General features: G+C 38.6%; 1 protein-coding gene across 1 annotated transcript in view; it reads left to right on the forward strand.

Moving 5' to 3' along the window:
• The first annotated feature begins 2,827 nt into the window (after positions 1-2,827).
• LOC112257667 (ephrin-B1) overlaps positions 2,828-18,148 on the forward strand; it is a 75,678-nt gene continuing 60,357 nt past the window's right edge. Inside the window, exon 1 of the mRNA XM_024431423.2 lies at positions 2,828-3,947. Coding sequence (XP_024287191.1) covers positions 3,829-3,947 — 119 coding nt within the window. The 5' untranslated portion in view covers positions 2,828-3,828. The remainder of the gene's footprint in view (positions 3,948-18,148) is intronic.

Below are 18,148 nucleotides of genomic sequence, written 5' to 3' on the forward strand. Positions count from 1 at the left end.
TCATTTCATAATCAATACACCATCTGCTGATATGGTGAGAGGCTATATTTTTTTTATTCCTTCCCACAGCAACTTTAAATAGTTACTGAATTATAGATAAAGCTAATGCACACACTATCCTTTCTAACATCAACAACACTTTTTTGATAGTCTAAATCGGTACAGCGAGGCAGCATTGTAAGGGGCTTTTTAGGGGAATGTAAGAATGTGATGCCGATGTCATACAGTACCTTTACTAAAAGGGCACAGTATGACACCAGCAGGGACAGGATTGCCACACAAATGGTTAAAATGCTCAGAAACTATGTTTTCTATCAGACCATTTATTACAGTATTCATCTACCACCTCAGCCAGTTGTTGAGGTCATCTGGCTGTGCATCGATAACCAGCTAAAATGAAGGGGAAATCTACAGCCAAGAATAATCTAAATGAAAATATCTAGTCACAGTGGCTGCCTTTCATTGGATATGGATTTGGAACCATCAGTCTAAACAGTCAGCTGTACGATAGGACTGTCTAAAAATGGCTTCTTAGTAACTGAAAATAGTCCATACTTTAGCAGCAAACTAATTTACGGACATTCCATTCCATGTTGCCAGTGCTGTCCGCTGTATCCGTGTACCTCTTACTGAATGGCAAAAATGGCTTGAACTGATGAGCATACAAACAATAATTTACAATATTTGTCTGGTTATGTGAATGGCAATTGCAATCTGAGAGTAACTCCACATTTTCCACTTGACATAGAATTATACAGCTGATTATATTCAGTGAAGCCGTGCCTTTCTCAAGGGCAAAACAGCAGTGTCTACACCTGGGAATTAAACCTGCACACCCTCTGGCCACATGCCCATCCTCCATTGCTACTCCATTTTACCACTGGATCCCCTGAGCATTTCACTATATGCCTGAAAGGTATTTTCAATGAGTGTCATATTCAAATTAAGACCTTTTTGTATTTTCCCTTATTCCCTTATTACAAATGTTGACATACATGCTTTGTTAAGGAGGTTAGAGAATATTCTACATAGTCTACTGTCACAATATGATATCAGGTTAGATCAAATAAGCAAACTGCAATGTAAAGTTGCTATTATGTGTCTATCCTAAGTAGGTCACAAATAAATCAAACATCTAGTTTAGAGCGAGGAGCTATTTTTAGAGGATGAAGCCACAGCAATATGAAAAGGTCACATATTCCTGACTTTGCAGAGATGCATTGAACGCCAACCATGGCATGAAACACAACTATGAAAACAGCTGTGCTTTTACTCACAAATTTTTGTATTAGTTAGTTTTTTTGGTGTATAAGCATAATCTTACTAGGTAGCTTTGGTTAAGAGGCAAAGGGAAACAGAGATACATTTATTTATTTTTCTATATTACTTTTGGCTATATACAGAAATATTTCAGCACTTTTCTGCCATTCAAGCAGGAGTGGATTGGCCATCTGGCATTTCGGCTGGTACATTTTTAGTCCAGTGGGCCTGTCTAACTTTGGTTTTTAGCACAAAATTATAATTGTCTGCCTAATAATGGGGGACTTAAGGAAAAAAATGGGCTGGTATGGGGGCCTCAAGGAAAGAAATGGACAGGTGTAGGGGCCTCAAGGGGAAAAAACGGGCCAGTGTGTTAGAAATGCCAGGGACATTTTAGGTCCCAGTCCACCCCTACATTGGCACGTTCATAAAGAGATCCCAAGAGACCAAGGAAGGCCAAAGGAAGATAGTTTTACCTGTGATTTGATTTAAAGCAGGAAATGATCAGTATATTTCTATTCATGTTTATCTCCATAATAGCCTACATTTAAATGCATTTTTTTACTATCTCCATCATAAATGATGGTGTGCAAAAGACATCCATGTGTTTAGCCTTGTGTTGAAATTAGATATAAGAAGAAATAATTTACATTTGAACCATATCGAGATGTTAATCAATAACGAGTTCCTAAAAGGCAACAAACTTGGAAACATCTGTTTTGCTCTTTAATTACGTGTTACTTTTATTCCTTATTATTATACTTATTTTATTTATTTATTTTAAACTGCATTGTTGGTTAGGGGCTTGTAAGTAAGCATTTCACTGTAAGGTCTAAACCTGTTGTATTCGGCGCTTGTGACTAATAACATTTGATTTTTGATTTGTAAGAGCAAGTCTGACCAATAATGGCTTTGCAATGGGCTGCCATAACTTTGATAATATACATAATTTGAATTCAAATGCATCACATATATTACTGTCAGAGAAACGTTTTAGGATAGAAGATCATAGCCTAGAATATAAAATAATAAAATAAGAATAGATGCAGCAAGATCCACTCGTGATAATGCTTTCTGTTTTCCCACAACGTTTCCATCCTTTCCGATAGAGGGCAACATTGTCAATAGTAATACGAGCCATATTAGACAAGAGTCACAGACTACCATCTTTAATTAATGAGAGACTCATCAAAAATATATGTTTTTGACTATATCAAACACCTTATAAGTAGTCCATGTAGTGAGCAACATCCTGTAATAAATGTATCATGCGCTGCTATATTAAACCTTATAAAGGCTAAATGTATTACCTGTGTTGATTGTGGAGACATTCCCGGTGCAGGCCAACATATTCACCATGTCTAATCAACACATATTTATACAAAATAGTCCGCACATATGTTGAAAATGATAAGTATCTCTTAATTGCCATGTATTCACTGTAAAAGGCCCAGACTGTACTCTGCCGAGTCCCTTCGGTCAAGGGAATGATGAACAACTGAATAATGAGAGGACTCCGCCAAACTGCCTTGATTGGTTGGGAGGTCAGGGCTATCCAAGCGTTGCATTACGTACGCAGCAGTGTGTGCGAAGGAGTATTGTATGCCAGTTTGGAGTGTGCACTGTACGCTGGAACTATCACTGGAAAAACTCCTTGCGAGTTCAAGTTAAATAGGCACAATATTTAACTTTATTTCCCAGCTGTTTTCTTTTTTTTATAGATTCTAAACTGGATTATTCACCCGTAGCCTATCAATGTCGTGATTCATGCACTTTGGATGAAGCAGTTCAGAACGGACTTCGAACATGAGTTGGTGTCTCCAATATACAGGCACACTGTAACATCTCAAGTGGATTGGAATTTCAATGCACGGGAGAGTAATTTCCACCTGAAATAAGGATTTTGCGCATTTTATCGCGAGTGTTTTGGCGTCTGCTACTACACATATGGAGTAGGCTATTTTGGAGATACGCAAAATGTTTTCTGTTAGAGCGTTATTATAGACGATACAATGAAATTGACTTATCTATAGACAACGGGTTCACCATACAAAGAAGAGTATAAGAAAACAGACGTGCCAGAGATCTTTCCTGAAGCAAGGACAAAGGGGTCACATTTACAGTATCGGATTGTTAAATGTGCATCAGCAACTGTAAAACGCACTCCAGCGCACGGGTTCGCGGGCGAAGACTCCACTTGTTAACCGACTCAACATTATTTTCTGACCAGTGACATTTTGAAACTTGTTATACCAAGGAGTTAAACGTACGCATACCTTACACATCTATTCGACACTGGAAGGTGATGAGATAAAGAATCCAGAACATTGTTTTACCTGCAATATACTCTTGTTCTGCTTGCATAGCCTGCACGGAACAGAGGAAACAGGATTTCACGATATCTATTCAGTGATGGTTATCATTTGTCATTTTAAACGTGATTTTACGCATGATCTACATGCGACACTAGCGAATGGGATCTAGAATTGTACATTTACACTGTATCCATTTTTGTTTTATGATTTCATCGTGCCGTTGATTCATTTGCATCACTGAATAAGCGTGGAAATGGCAGGCTCCTGTTCCAATTGGAAGTACTACCTTTGGTTTTTGACAGTCTTGTGCAGGTCGCTGTTGCCGGTGGCCAAAACGTTGGAATCGGTGGTTTGGAACACACAAAACCCAAAGTAAGTGTTAAATGTGCTAATCTAGGATATATTAGACATATAGCCTATATCTGTATTATCATGCATTGAATACAACATAACGCTCATGCTATTCTATTAGCATAAAGATGTAAAGATGCTAATGGTCAATACATATGCATAGGCGCCTGGACATGTTTCCAACTACTATTTGCGCTGAATGACATTCAGGGCTCTGTAATGTGCTGGCTCTGATGCCTCACACGGTGTTGAATGGAAAAGCATAGGTCTACTGTAAAACAATATGAAGTGGAGTCATGGGGAAAGCCAGACATGGTTTGATAGCCTATACATCATAAAGGCCATATTTTAAACCATCAATAAAAAGCATAGTTCAGTTTTGCCTAGTGAGTCATTCATGGATTTCTAGATGTTATGGTAAATGTATTTCATTCAAGCTATGTTCATTATTTAGATAGGATTCATTAACTCGTGTTTGTCATTATTCAACTTCCAACCAACATTTATGAGATGCCAAATTCACCTAGAATCACCCAGGCCCCATCATTTACTGTTAGGGAAGCCTACATCTACTGCAGCAGATTGGTCTCTATAATCAAGTGAGAGGCAGCAACTGCTCCTGTGTGTGTGTGTGTGTGTGTGTGTGTGTGTGTGTGTGTGTGTGTGTGTGTGTGTGTGTGTGTGTGTGTGTGTGTGTGTGTGTGCGTGTGTGTGTGTTTTCAGGTGCTCTCCTCTGGATGGATTGACACATTTATAAATGTGTTTTCCAAGTTTAACCCATATCTTTCTGGCTTTGAGGATAGATACATTGCCTAATATAACATCCCCACTCAACATACTTCAGTCCTCAGAGCGTAACAGGGATTTTTTGAAAATATAGGCCTTTAGTGGTATTTTGTTATTTACCACAAGGTAGCAGTGAGTGATGTCTCTTGCATATATTTGTTATAAAATATATATTAATTATATTATCCAAGCATCCAATTAAGCTGATAAGGTGAATCACACCTTTTTATAATTCACTTAAAAATTGGAAATATTGAGAACACATCTCTATTATTCTTGAAAGCAATAACCGAGGGCCTTGGTATTCAGGATTTAAACACCAGCCGTGGATGGAGTCAAGTGAAGTGGCCTAGTCCTGAGCTTGTTCACTCAACAGTACACATTTTAAAATAAGTCACGACACGGAACAACGTAAAAGTGCTGACAGAGACAAGTCTTTAATTGCCGTTGAGCAGTTGTTAAAAAAGGGCTGTTTTGTTTTACAACAGTTGGTGGCTGTTTTCTCAAGTAAGTTAATGTTTGTTTACTTATCCACCGAGTGGTATTGCTTTGCTTTGCCTACAATGCTGGTAGCTAGGTCGTCCAGAGTGCAGCCAGCCACTTAAAAGCTGATTACAGATCTATTGGGCCATGAGGACATGAAGACTTGATGATGTTCATACAGGCATCAAAATAAGTTAATTGATATGTTATAAATTGAATTCACACAAAAAATATTGATGATTGCACCTCCAGAGAAGCTAACTTCAAAGCATATAATAGATATATTTTCTTTCCAATGTATAAACTAAAAGTTTTCATTTTATTCAGATCTGAGGCACGTTTATTTTGTTTATTTTGCTGAATTGGTTCAGACTAAGTTTGCTCCAACTGCACCTGTGGTTTTTGAATTGGAATGTAGCAGCCATTTTGTATCAAGACATTGTATGTCAAACAAATTTGTCAGTAGTTCGGATGAGTTTCATTGTGTGTTCAGTGTGGATGTAAACTCAAACTTCAGTTCTCAAATGATCAGAGACCACACAAAATGTCAACGTAAGTAATGTATTTCGAAGAAGACATTGTCTCAAGTGTTTAATATTGCCTTTTAACAAAACAGGCCAAAGCAAGTCTTTTCAGGGACACTAAATAAACATTGTTTGAGTTCTTGTTGACTGTAATAATTTTATGACTCGAGGTGATGGCCCAGAAATAGGCTTAATAGATGTCTAACTCGGACATATGGAATAACACTACCCCCATGCAAGCGCAGGCAAATCACTCAGGAAAGCAGCTTACAGGGCTTTCCACAGTAATTCCAGGCAGATCGACTCACTTTTTTTTAAAGACACATTTACGCAAAGGCCCCTGGTACATACTTTTTTGTCTGTTAGTTGTGCAGGTTCGACAGCACTTCTTATTATATGTTAAATATAATTTACGATTCTGTGATTTCCACTTTTTTCTCAATACGAGACTTGACGTCTCTGTCAATGTTGACTCAAATTGTCTGCATACAGTTTCAAATAGGACATATAGCCAATATTGATGGATCAACACTGAACTTAGCTGAGACGTACTGTATGTTGGGACTTTTATTTTGGCACTCAGTATTTCTGTTACTTGTTCAGAGTAACAGACTCTACGAGTGAGGAAAGCTTTAGGGTTGCTACTATTCCCTTCTCCACTCTTTATTATTTTCCCTTATTAAAATTATGTAGCTGGCCCACCACATTGAGTCATACGCACTTCAGACACACTGTCTGCTGATTCCTCCCCAGTACCAGAACACTGGCGTGGATAGCCCACACTAATTTGACAGCTATACACTTAAGAAAAGCACTCCATTCATGTAATCACATGAAGTCACACTCTAACACGTAGATAGGCCTACTGTGATACAGAGATCAAAATCGTACAGCATTGAAAAGCAGATCTAGTGATTGGGTACATGAGGAACAGCTTGTGGTAGACCAGGGAACTTCACAGAATGTGTAAGAGTGTAAACACTAGACACAATACAAAGATTAATGCATATAAATGCAGTTGTTCTTTGATCACAAGTCAACATTTTAAGATATTGTTAACATTTTGGAAAAGTTGTTTCTGCAGACTTCTAATTTATATGTTCAAATCCACAATAGATAAAGCTATTCCAAATTCTATTTCAGGCATATATTTACAAATATTTACCATTACAACCAGTAGATTTGTATTTTTTCTGTGATATTACTGTAGGAGTATTGTTGTTGTTGTTTTTTTACAAGAGGGATGGATAAGCATAGATGATATTTTCCAATACATTTTTTTCTACCTAAGAGAAAGAAGGGGATATAGTTGGTAATTGGATTTATTGATATTGAACAAACTTGTTCCTTTCTAATTTCTCAGGAGGGAATAAAATTAGTAGGTAATTGAAAATCTGTCTTTCATTAACAAAGGAGATTTCTCTAAGTTCCTCTGAGAAGTGAGCTCACTGGCAACTTAAGATAGGTTTACCTGCATTTACTATATTGTAGATCTACCATGAAAAAAAGAGAGAATATTTTGTTCAAAGTATAATCAAATATATTATGACAAACCTTTCTTCATTTTGTTATATGAGCATCTTGTTCTAGCCATAGAAAAAATACTTCATGTCATATTTGTCATCTTAAAATGTAGTTTGTTGTAGCAATTTCCATGTTGGGCTCACTGATATCCCACAAACATTGAGAAAGAATATAGTAGTTTTTCACCTAGATTGACAGTGGTTATCATACATGTTTTTCACATTTTGTTGCATTACAAAGTGAGATTGAAATAGATTTAATTGTGCTTTTTTGTCATTGATCTACACAACATGATCCATAATGTCAAAGTGAAAAAAACTCTACACATTTTTACAAATTAATGCAAATTCAATAACTTAAATGTAGTCATTGCATAAGTATTTACCCCCTTTGTTTAGGCAAGCCTAAATGAATTCAGGAGTAACAAAAAACATAATAACTTATTTGGACTCATTCTGTGTGGTTGACATTATTTTTTAAATGACTACCCCTTATTCTCTCCCCCAAACATACAGCATCTGTAATATCCCTCAGTCGAGTATTGAATTTCAAGCACAGATTCAACTAGAAAGACCAAACTTTCTGAAAGCCTCATAAAGAAGGGCAGTGATTAGTAGATGGGTAACAATAACAAATCAGACATTGAGTATCTCTTTAAGCATGGTCAAGTTAATAATTAGGCTGTGGAATACGTATTAAACCAACCAGACACATCAAAGATACAGTCGTCCTTCTGAACTGAGCTGAAAGGACAGGTAGGAAACTGCTCAGGGATGTCACCACAAGGCTATTATTTTAGAAATGAGATCAATGGCTGTGATGGGAGAAAACTGAGGATGGACCAACAACATTGTAGTGACTCCACAATAATGACCTAAATGACAGAGTAAAAAGAAGAATAAAAACAAACAGAATCCAAAACATGCACATGTATGCAACAAGGCTTAGTGCAATACTGCAAAAAAAACACTGCAAAGGAATACACTTTTTGGCCTAAATGCAAAGCTTTATGCTTCGGGCGAACCCAACACCTCACGTCACTGAGTAACTGCCTCCTACTTTTCAAGCATGGTGGTGGCTGCATCATGGCATGGGTATGCTTGACATCGGCAATGACTGGGGAGGTTTTCAGGATAAAAAGAAACGGGATGGAGCTAAGCACAGACAAAATCCTAGAGGAAAACCTGCTTAAGTCTGCTTTATAGCAGACACTGGGAGAGGTGTTCACTTTTCAGCAGGACAATAAATCTACAACAGAAGGTCAAATCTACACTGGAGTTGTTTACCCGGAAGACAGTGAATGTTCCTGAGTGTCCAAGTTGCAGTTTTGACTTAATCTGCTTGAAAGTCTATGGCAAGATCTGAAAATGGCTGTCTAGCCATGATCCCTAACACCTTGACCGAACTTGAAGGATTTTGAAAACAATTATGGGCAAATATTTTTAATAGACTTATCTAATAAGACTCACAGGGGTGAATACTTATCTAATCAAGATATATTAGTGTTTTATTTTTCATTAATCTTAAAACAAAATTAATACTCAAAACAAAATACATTTAACAAATTATATGCATATAATAATCATGGCCAGAACAGCTACCATCTAGCCACACTACACAAACAGTACATTTCTCCTTCTCCTCCAGGCATTGTGAACAATCTGAGCAATCTCAAACACGCCCTGTCTGAAACAAAATTCAAGCCTCTGCTCGCCCTGTAAGCAGAATACTTCAGGGTTATTGCCACATTTTTTTATATACAAAAAAGAACATGTCTCAGATCGTCATACAGAGGGCTATAAAACACTAAATTGATTTCTTCAAGATCACACAGTAGGCATGTTCTAAAAATTATCTTCAGGCACTCTGTTAAATCTACACGTCTTTATAACCAGAGGGGGGGGGGGTGCCGGATCTGAGTTGTGCGCTAACTGACCTTCGGCTTTTTGTTAGGTTCAGGTGGACATATGGTTCAGTGATGTAGTTCTCTTTGATGAGAGTGTACGTTCTAAGTTTAGGTTTAAACCAAATATCAGCTGCTCAATTTTCCTTTTGGATCAGAAAAGGCTTGTCCTTGATTTGGTTAACGCCACATGGAAATTTGTTCCTGAAATTACCATATTTTTGGTGAAACTGTATTTCAGTTTCACAACAAATAGATAATTCTCTAGCCCATGGATAGTTAATGAGTAAGGTCCCAGTCCAATTTGTTTTTGTGATTCTGTGTTCTGGCATATTTATCAGTCTATTCCATAGACGTACCATGTCAGTTTGTCTATATATTGTAGATGTGGTCAGTATAGATGTGATCATTGATTTTGTAACTTTGTAACACAATAAAATGTGAAGAAGTCCAAGCGGGGTGAATACGTATGATAGGCACTTTACTACATGTAGGATGCTGTTCTGCTTTTGAGACCCATCACTGCTGGACCTCATAAATTCACCCTGTCATCTCTCTCCCTTGTGAGAACAATAGCAATGTAATCCTGTCCTGTATTTGTCAGATAGAGCCAAGCAGGTGGTGGCCAGTTAGTCCTACTGTATGTCTTCAAGAGACTAGATTAGCTGTTTTTAACCATTGGTGCATGTGAAATACAGGCAAAGGCAAGCTTTTAGACAACTTGCATTTACACACTAACAATACTAGTTTCATAATGTTGTTAAGGTCTCCTCGCGGAGGTTATGATAGGATAACAGGACAACAGGCTGTTAATTAAGAAGAAAAAAAGTTTGAATGCAGTATCATTCCATTTGATGGGGCACTTCATACCATAATTATACTGTAGTCAATGATTCAGAAATGATCTTTGCCTTTTAAAGCCAGGGAGTATTATTTTTGTCTGTGCTCAGTGCGCTATCTTGAAATCAGACCCTCTAACTAGGTAATTTAACTAATCCCATATTAAATCCTCAGTCAAAAACGAGAAAGGAGACACCAAAGGTTAATGTTTTAACTATCCAGTTAATCTATTATTAAAGTTATCAATTAGGGAGTGAAACCTCTGAAATCCCACACGGTGAAGACCAATATGAGAGACTATCTGTCTTCAGTGACTGGTTTATGGTTATGTCAACAGTTCGACATGATGTTGTAAAACGGGAGAAAACATTGCATTTGATTTGTGTTTTAATTATTTTCACAAAGTCACATATAGACATTTACGGATATAGCTTGGTCCGGAGATTTAGCAGCGTATGATAAATGGAGAAGATATCGAGTGTCCTGTGTGTTTAATACATTAGAGCCAAGTGGAGTAGCTCAAGCTTTGCCTGACTGTGCCATCATGATCAATGCGCCTGTGATTAAAAGTGACAGTCTAGAGATTAACTCTGTCACTGTTTAAATAGGCTGTGCCAACCCTCCAGCCTTTAATAAACCCACCCATGCCCCTGCTCCCTAGGTTTCAGCCGTAGTTTACACAAGAAAGAGATTCCTTTGAGAAGTGTCACAGGAGTGGTTTTGTTCTCTTCCTGCCCTCATCCCTTCATGCTGGTTCTGATAACGTTTCACAGAAACCCAGACCCCATCACAAAGAGGAGAGACTTAGAGCCACCTCAGGACGGCTTAACACAAAAATGAAAGGAAAGTAAAAGCAGTCATTGTGTCATTAGGCACTCTAATATTCCACTTTTAGAAAGTAGTGGAGCTACTATTCCAGACAGTTGTCTGAGTCTACCTTTTTCAGCCATTAATGGCTTGATTCTGATCAACTGTGCACCTGAGGAAGGTCATTGTACGTACATACCATTGTGAGATATATAAGGCATGGTTTTAGACATTTTATTATCTTGGTTAACCCAGAACTAAAGTTTTGCGTAATTGGTTAGATTCTCAATTAAGTTCTGGGTACATACATTTGAAGTTGGAAGTTTACAAACACCTTAGCCAAATACATTTAAACTCAGTTTTTCACAATTCCTGACATTTAATCCAAGTACAAATTCCCTGTCTTAGGTTAGTTAGGATAACCACTTTATTTTAAGAATGTGAAATGTCAGAATAATAGTACAGAGAATGATTTATTTCAGCTTTTATTTAATTCATCACATTCCCAGTGGGTCAGAAGTTTACATACACTCAATTAGTATTTGGTAGCATTACCTTTAAATTGTTTAACTTGGATCGAATGTTTCGGGTAGCCTTCCACAAGCTTCCCACAATATGTTGGGTGAATTTAGGACCATTCCTCCTAACAGAGCTGGTGTAAGTGAGTCAGGTTTGCAGGCCTCCTTGCTGGCACACACTTTTTCAGTTCTGTACAGAAATTCTCTATAGGGTTGAGGTCAGGGCTTTGTGATGGCCACTCCAATACCTTGACTTTGTTGTCCTTAAGCCATTTTGCCACAACTTTGGAAGTATGCTTGGGTTCATTGCCCATTTGGAAGACCCATTTGCGACCAAGTTTTAACTTCCTGACTGATGTCTTGAGGTGTTGCTTCAATATATCCATATAATTGTCCTACCACATGATTCCATCTATTTTGTGAAGTGCACCAGTCCCTCCTGCAGCAAAGCACCCCCACAACATGATGCTGCCACCCCCGTGCTTCACGTTGGGATGGTGCTCTTCGGCTTGCAAGCCTCCCCCTTTTTCCTCCAAACATAACGATGGTCATTATGGCCAAACAGTTCTATTTGGTTCCATCAGAACAAAGGACATTTCTTCAAAAAGTACGATCTTTGTTCCCATGTGCAGTTGCAAACCGTAGGCTGGCTTTTTTTATGGTGGTTTTGGAGTAGTAGCTTCTTCCTTGCTGAGTGGCCTTTCAGGTTATGTCGATATAGGACTCATTTTACTGTGGATATAGATACTTTTGTACCTGTTTCCACCAGCATCTTCACAAGGTTCTTTGATGTTGTTCTGGGATTGATTTGCACTTTTCGCACCAAAGTACGTTCATTTCCAGGAGACAGAGTGCGTCTCTTTCCTGAGCGGTATGACGCCTGCGTGGTCCCATGGTGTTTATACTTACATACTATTGTTTGTACAGATGAACGTGGTACCTTCAGGTGTTTGGAAATTGCTCCCAAGAAAGAACCAGACTTGTGGAGGTCTATAATTTTTTTTCTGAGGTCTTGGCTAATTTCTTTTGATTTTCCCATGATGTCAAGCAAATGTAACCGATGTGAAATGGCTAGCTAGTTCGCGGGCTAATAGCGTTTCAATCGGAGACGTCACTCGCTCTGAGAACTTGAAGTAGTTGTTCCCCTTGCTCTGCAAGGGCCGTGGCTTTTATGGAGCTATGGGTAACGATGCTCAGGGTAGCTGTTGTCTCTGTGTGCAGAAGAGGGTCCCTTGTTCGAGCCCAGGTAGGGGCGAGGAGAGGGACAGAAGCTATACTGTTCACAAAGAGTTACTGAGTTTGAAGGTAGACCTTGAAATACTTCCAGAGGTGCACTCTAATTTACTCAAATGATGTCAATTAGCCTATCAGAAGCTTCTAAAGCCATGACATAATTTTAATTCTGGAATTTTCCAAGCTGTTTAAAGGCACAGTCAATTTAGTGTATGTAAACTTCTGACCCACTGGAATTGTGATACAGTGATTTATAATGGAAATAATCTGTATGTAAACAATTGTTGGAAAAATTACTTGTGTCGTGCATCCTTGTCCTAACCGACTTGCCAAAATTATAGTTTGTTAACAAGAAATTTGTGGAGTGGTTGAAAAATGAGTTTTAATGACTCCAACTTAAGTGTATGTAAACTTCCGACTTCAACTACGTGTTAAGAGAAGATAGAACGAAGATCGGAACTGGAACAAATAGCTCCACTATCTCTCTCTTTGCAAGTTTCAGGCAAGTCTATGGGCCAAATGTCCCATCCCCTTCTGAAATAGAAAGAAGCTAACACCTGCAAAATTGTGATTTGTCCGAATAACCAGTGAAGAAAAACCCAACCTGGAACTAATGCTGCTCATCTCACGCATCCCGTTGTATCATGACAGATCTACGGTCATAGAGATTCTATGAAATGACTAGAGGGGCTATGTCATAAAACCTCAAAGTTCCAGAATAAGGTGAAAATGAAAACCATTAAACGCAGAGTCAATATTCACGACATAAGAAGGAGTTCCCCTCGACCACGCCCACAAATTGGGGAAAACAACATTCCTTCCCATTCACCCCCATTGTAAAAGAGACATCTTCGTTGTTGTTTTTTAGTTATACAGAAATAACAAAACATGCCGAAATGTTGATGTGTTGTTCAATGTACATGTAACCAAGTCAAAAATCCCGACATATGGATCGCAATGCTCCTATTTAGGAAAAAATAGAGCATGCGAAAAGAGCCCTGTGACTTGTAACCTAGGTAACCACAGGTTGTTTTCCCAACAGGCGGGCATTCTATTTAATACCGATCGGGACTATTGTTTGAATGTAATGTTGGCATATTGGCAGTTTAAAGGTGCACTATGCAGAAATCGCTCGGCCATTTCCTGGTTGCAAAAATTCTAATAGTTACCTAATTTCAGTTTATGTGACAAAACAAGCAAGTATAGTGTTGAGAATTATTGTGCCATCTAAACCGATGTGAAATATATTTTCCATAATCCAAAATATTGTATTTTCAGCTGGTGTACAAAAGCGAAAGTAAAAAGACGCAAAAACGAAACCTAAAGCATCAATATGTAATTTTAGAAATGTGATGTATTTTATATATGTACTTCTCATTGAAAGCAAGTCTACAAATGTTAGATCAGTTCTATATGTGCTATTTTTATGCTTCCTGTTTTCAAGTTTTGGCATCTTTTGCTTTCAGTTTTGTACACCAGCTTCAAACAGCTGAAAATACAATAATTTGGGTTATGGAAAATATATTTTACAGTGGTTTAGATGATACAATGATGCTCCACACTATATTTGCTTGTTTTGTCACATAAAGTGACATTTGGTGAACTATAAGAATTTTAGCAACCAGGAGATGGATGAGCTATTTCTACATAGTGCATCTTTAAGAACAGGAAGCATAGAAATAGCGCACATAGGACAGATCCACCGCTTCTTAGACTTTCTTTCAATGAGAATGACAGATCTATAACTCACATTTCTATATGACTTTAGTCAGATTGCCCAAAAAGTTGCATATTGGAACTTTAATAATAAAAAAATGGAACCATTCCTCGGTCTGGCTAACAAACATACAGTGCAGATAAACTATTACAATTAATTATTTTACATAATATCTTATCACATAACTGGAAAACCATGATTGACCAAAGTAGCTGACCTTTATCCCATCATATGAAGGTTCATGTCCATTTGTGTGTATGTCTTCTGCCCACGAGAGATTAGACATTTTGAGATGAAGACTTGAGAACTGTTACGTCATCTTATGTCTATGAAAAGATTGATGTATCACCATTCTCATGTGGGCCACATTCTCCTATCTGAGTGCTCTGTAACAGACTGATAAGGTCACTTTAAGTGGCCTTTCCCTTTTAGTTACTTATTTAAATCAATACATGAAAAGGGAATATTCAGGGGAATGTTTTACAGCATGTTTTCTCAGGGCTACTCTGGGGAGTGAGCTTTCCACCCAAATGCACTGTTAATGGATGACCCAAATCTCTTGCGCTAACATATGTATTTTCTAGCTGTTACAATTACATTTTTTTTCATGTGACGACTAGTATGTGCAGGACCTTTTATGAATCTGTTGACAGTCTGGATGTAAAGTTCCTTAGCACTGACTCATGCATTCACAGCCCTTTTAAATGCAATGAAAGATTCCCAAATGCTGAAGGGGCAACTAATAATTCATGTTGTCTGTTAATGTCTGATTGTTGAACATGTGTCATTAGATTGGACCCCAAAGCAGTTACCGTTACAAAGGGGCTCATATGTAGACAAAGGAAGCTGAGAAGCAAAAATCAGTTATTTCAAGTTTCTGGATATATTTGAAAGGCACATTCAGAAGCATAGTACATTAGTGGTAGTCCTATAGAAAATTATATCAAATAGCCAGTGGTGTGTGGTTCGGAAAGGTTATATTTTCATTACCGACATTTTGTATAAAGTTGCATGAGAAAATGGATGCATGCGTTTTTCCATCTCTCGTCACAGCCGTTACATGCAGTTGACTGAAAACCATTGAGTTCATATTTATTGGCAGAGTAGGCTGAGTCATTGTTGAGCGCCACAAGAACGGCATTGTTTGGCACCCTCGATCCATGACCATTCCTAAGTTAACTACAACATTCATTTAACTCTACTAAACAATCAAGGGCTTGGGATAATGCGGTTGGGGGTTGTCAGTTCTACATGCCTAGCTCATGCTTGCACAAAAATGGCAAAGAGGTTACTGTACAGAATGGGGATTGTGTAGCACAAGGGGAGAAAAACAGATGTTAGATATCAGAGGCACAGATCACACAAAGGGTATTCCACCAAACACTCTCACCTTGGAACTCAGCACACACATCGCCCCAACCAACTGTTTTATTTTTTATTTTACCTTTATTTAACTAGGCAAGTCAGTTAAGAACAAATTCTTATTTTCAATGACAGCCTAGGAACAGTGGGTTAACTGCCTGTTCAGGAGCAGAATGACAGACTTGCCAGCTCGGGAGTCTTGAACTTGCAACCTTCCGGTTGCTACTCTAACCACTAGGCTACCCTGCCGCCCCAACTGTGAGATTTGGATACAGATATTGCTTTCCACAAATGCATATGGTACCCCTAACTTAGTGCTCTTTGTTGTTGAGGGCTTCAACAATATAATAGTTTTTGCATTCACAGTTTGTAGCAGAACTTATTTAACTTATGGTGGTTGTGTTAATACAAAAAAAGTTGTTTTGAATCGTTTTGTTTTAATGGTAAGGACGGCTATGTATAGACATGCTATGTCTCTTCTTGTATTATCTTGTATCTTAAAATCAATGTTATACACACACACACACACACACACACACACACACACACACACACACACACACACACACACACACACACACACACACACACACACACACACACACACACACACACACACACACACAGAGACTCTGATCGGATCTGACTCCATTAGTTACACTTATGTATTGAGCAGGATCCCAAACAGGGAAGCAAGTGGTTTGATCTTCTTCATGGAGAGGACAGCAGTAGGGAAACCCTTGTGTCTCTCTGCATTCCAAATCTAGTTCCTGGCTCTGGAACGGATGGATGTGACAGCCATTCCAAAGCCCATTAGAACTGGCGTTTCAGAATAGATTTAACTAAATGGCTGATGCCGTGAGCCTGATAGGCCGAGTCTTCCGTAAGTGTGTCACTGCGCCAGATGGACTCTTTGCTAGAATACATTTTATTATTAATTATGAAACAGACCCTTTAATTTGTACCGTGCATCATGAAAGAAATCACACAGCAGAAATGGCATAACACAGACAGAGTGATTATAACTATATAGACCCTGACTGTGACAAATAGATAACAGCCACCTTTCAAATTTCATGAACATGATTTTTCTCCCTCTCTGAGGGTGCACGTCAGATGGGAGCCGCCTTGAGGTTTGCTGAGGTTTTCCTCTCTCCTTTGTCTGGCCGTCCAGCTCTATGAAGGCTAGTGATCCAATGTGTCTGTAAACCAGGGCTTTCTCCATGCCACCTTTAACCCATTCTACTGGGGCTCCTTGAAGGCCCTCTCAAGGCGTTGCTATGTGAATGACCAGCATGAAAGGATTCCCTAGTCCACTGCACAGAGTTTGGGGGGAGGAGGGGGGTGGATTAAAAGTCACGCTGTTAATGGTACAGCTCCCAAGGATTGGCGGACCCTCAAACCGCCGAGTGCCCTGGCAGCTGGAGAGGCCAGCTCAAAAGCCCCACGCCGGGAAGCATTCTCTCCCGCTCTTTACAGGAGGCTGCTAAGGAATCTGCACATACACAGAGGGGAAAAAACAACCCCCTTTTCTCACATTTCTGACAGAGTTTAGGCAAACTATAGACAGCCCATAGTAGATCATTCTGCACATTCATCTTCTGCCGATCTACCATTCCAGTGTTTAATTGCTATATTGTAATTACTTCGCCACCATGGCCTATTTATTTCCTTAACTTACCTAATTTGCACTCACTGTATATAGACTTTTTGTTTTCTTTTGTTCTACTGTATTATTGACTGTATGTTTTGTTTATTCCATGTGTAACTCTGTGTTGTTGTATGTGTTGAATTGCTACGCTTTATCTTGGCCAGGTCGCAGTTGCAAATGAGAACTTGTTCTCAACTAGCCTACCTGGTTAAATAAAGGTGAAATATATATATTTGTTAAAATCATTTGTTGTGCATATAACTTTTTACCATGTGGATTTATTTGTAAATATAAAAATACATAGTTTTTCTTTTTAGAGATTCTGAGAATAGTGGTTTTGATCTTTATAAACCTTCTGTTAGGCTGCAGTTAAATCCACAGCGGCTTAAAGCAAGTGGGATTTCAGGTCTATTAATGAACTGTTTTCATTGCTGGTTTGAATGATTAAGTCAGATAGTCACAGATTTCGTGCACATTTTCTCTTTTTATGACCCTGATGTAATTATTTTACCTGACAGTCAGGGATATGGAGAATATTGAACACAATGCAGGCATACCAATAGAGGATTAAACCTGCAGACAAAAGCATTTGTTTTGAAAAGAGGCGGTGAGCTGTCAGGTTAAAGTTTCAGAGAGAAAAGAGGACAATGAAGTCCAAATTGAAATTCCTCCCAGTGTGGCCTTTCACATTAAAAATAAATGACATTGTTTGGAGACCAGGTACTCCTCCGGGGGACTGGGCCATTGTCTGCCTGCAGTGAGGTTACAGTGTGGCCACAGGTCACCCCGTTGAGGCTCTGACTGATGATGAGGCTGTGACATAAGCCACCGCTTCTTCCCACTGGAATGGCCTTTATGGATCTGGCAGCTTAAA

Source organism: Oncorhynchus tshawytscha, linkage group LG09 (genome assembly GCF_018296145.1).
Source record: "Oncorhynchus tshawytscha isolate Ot180627B linkage group LG09, Otsh_v2.0, whole genome shotgun sequence".
Classification (NCBI taxonomy): Eukaryota; Metazoa; Chordata; class Actinopteri; order Salmoniformes; family Salmonidae; genus Oncorhynchus; species Oncorhynchus tshawytscha.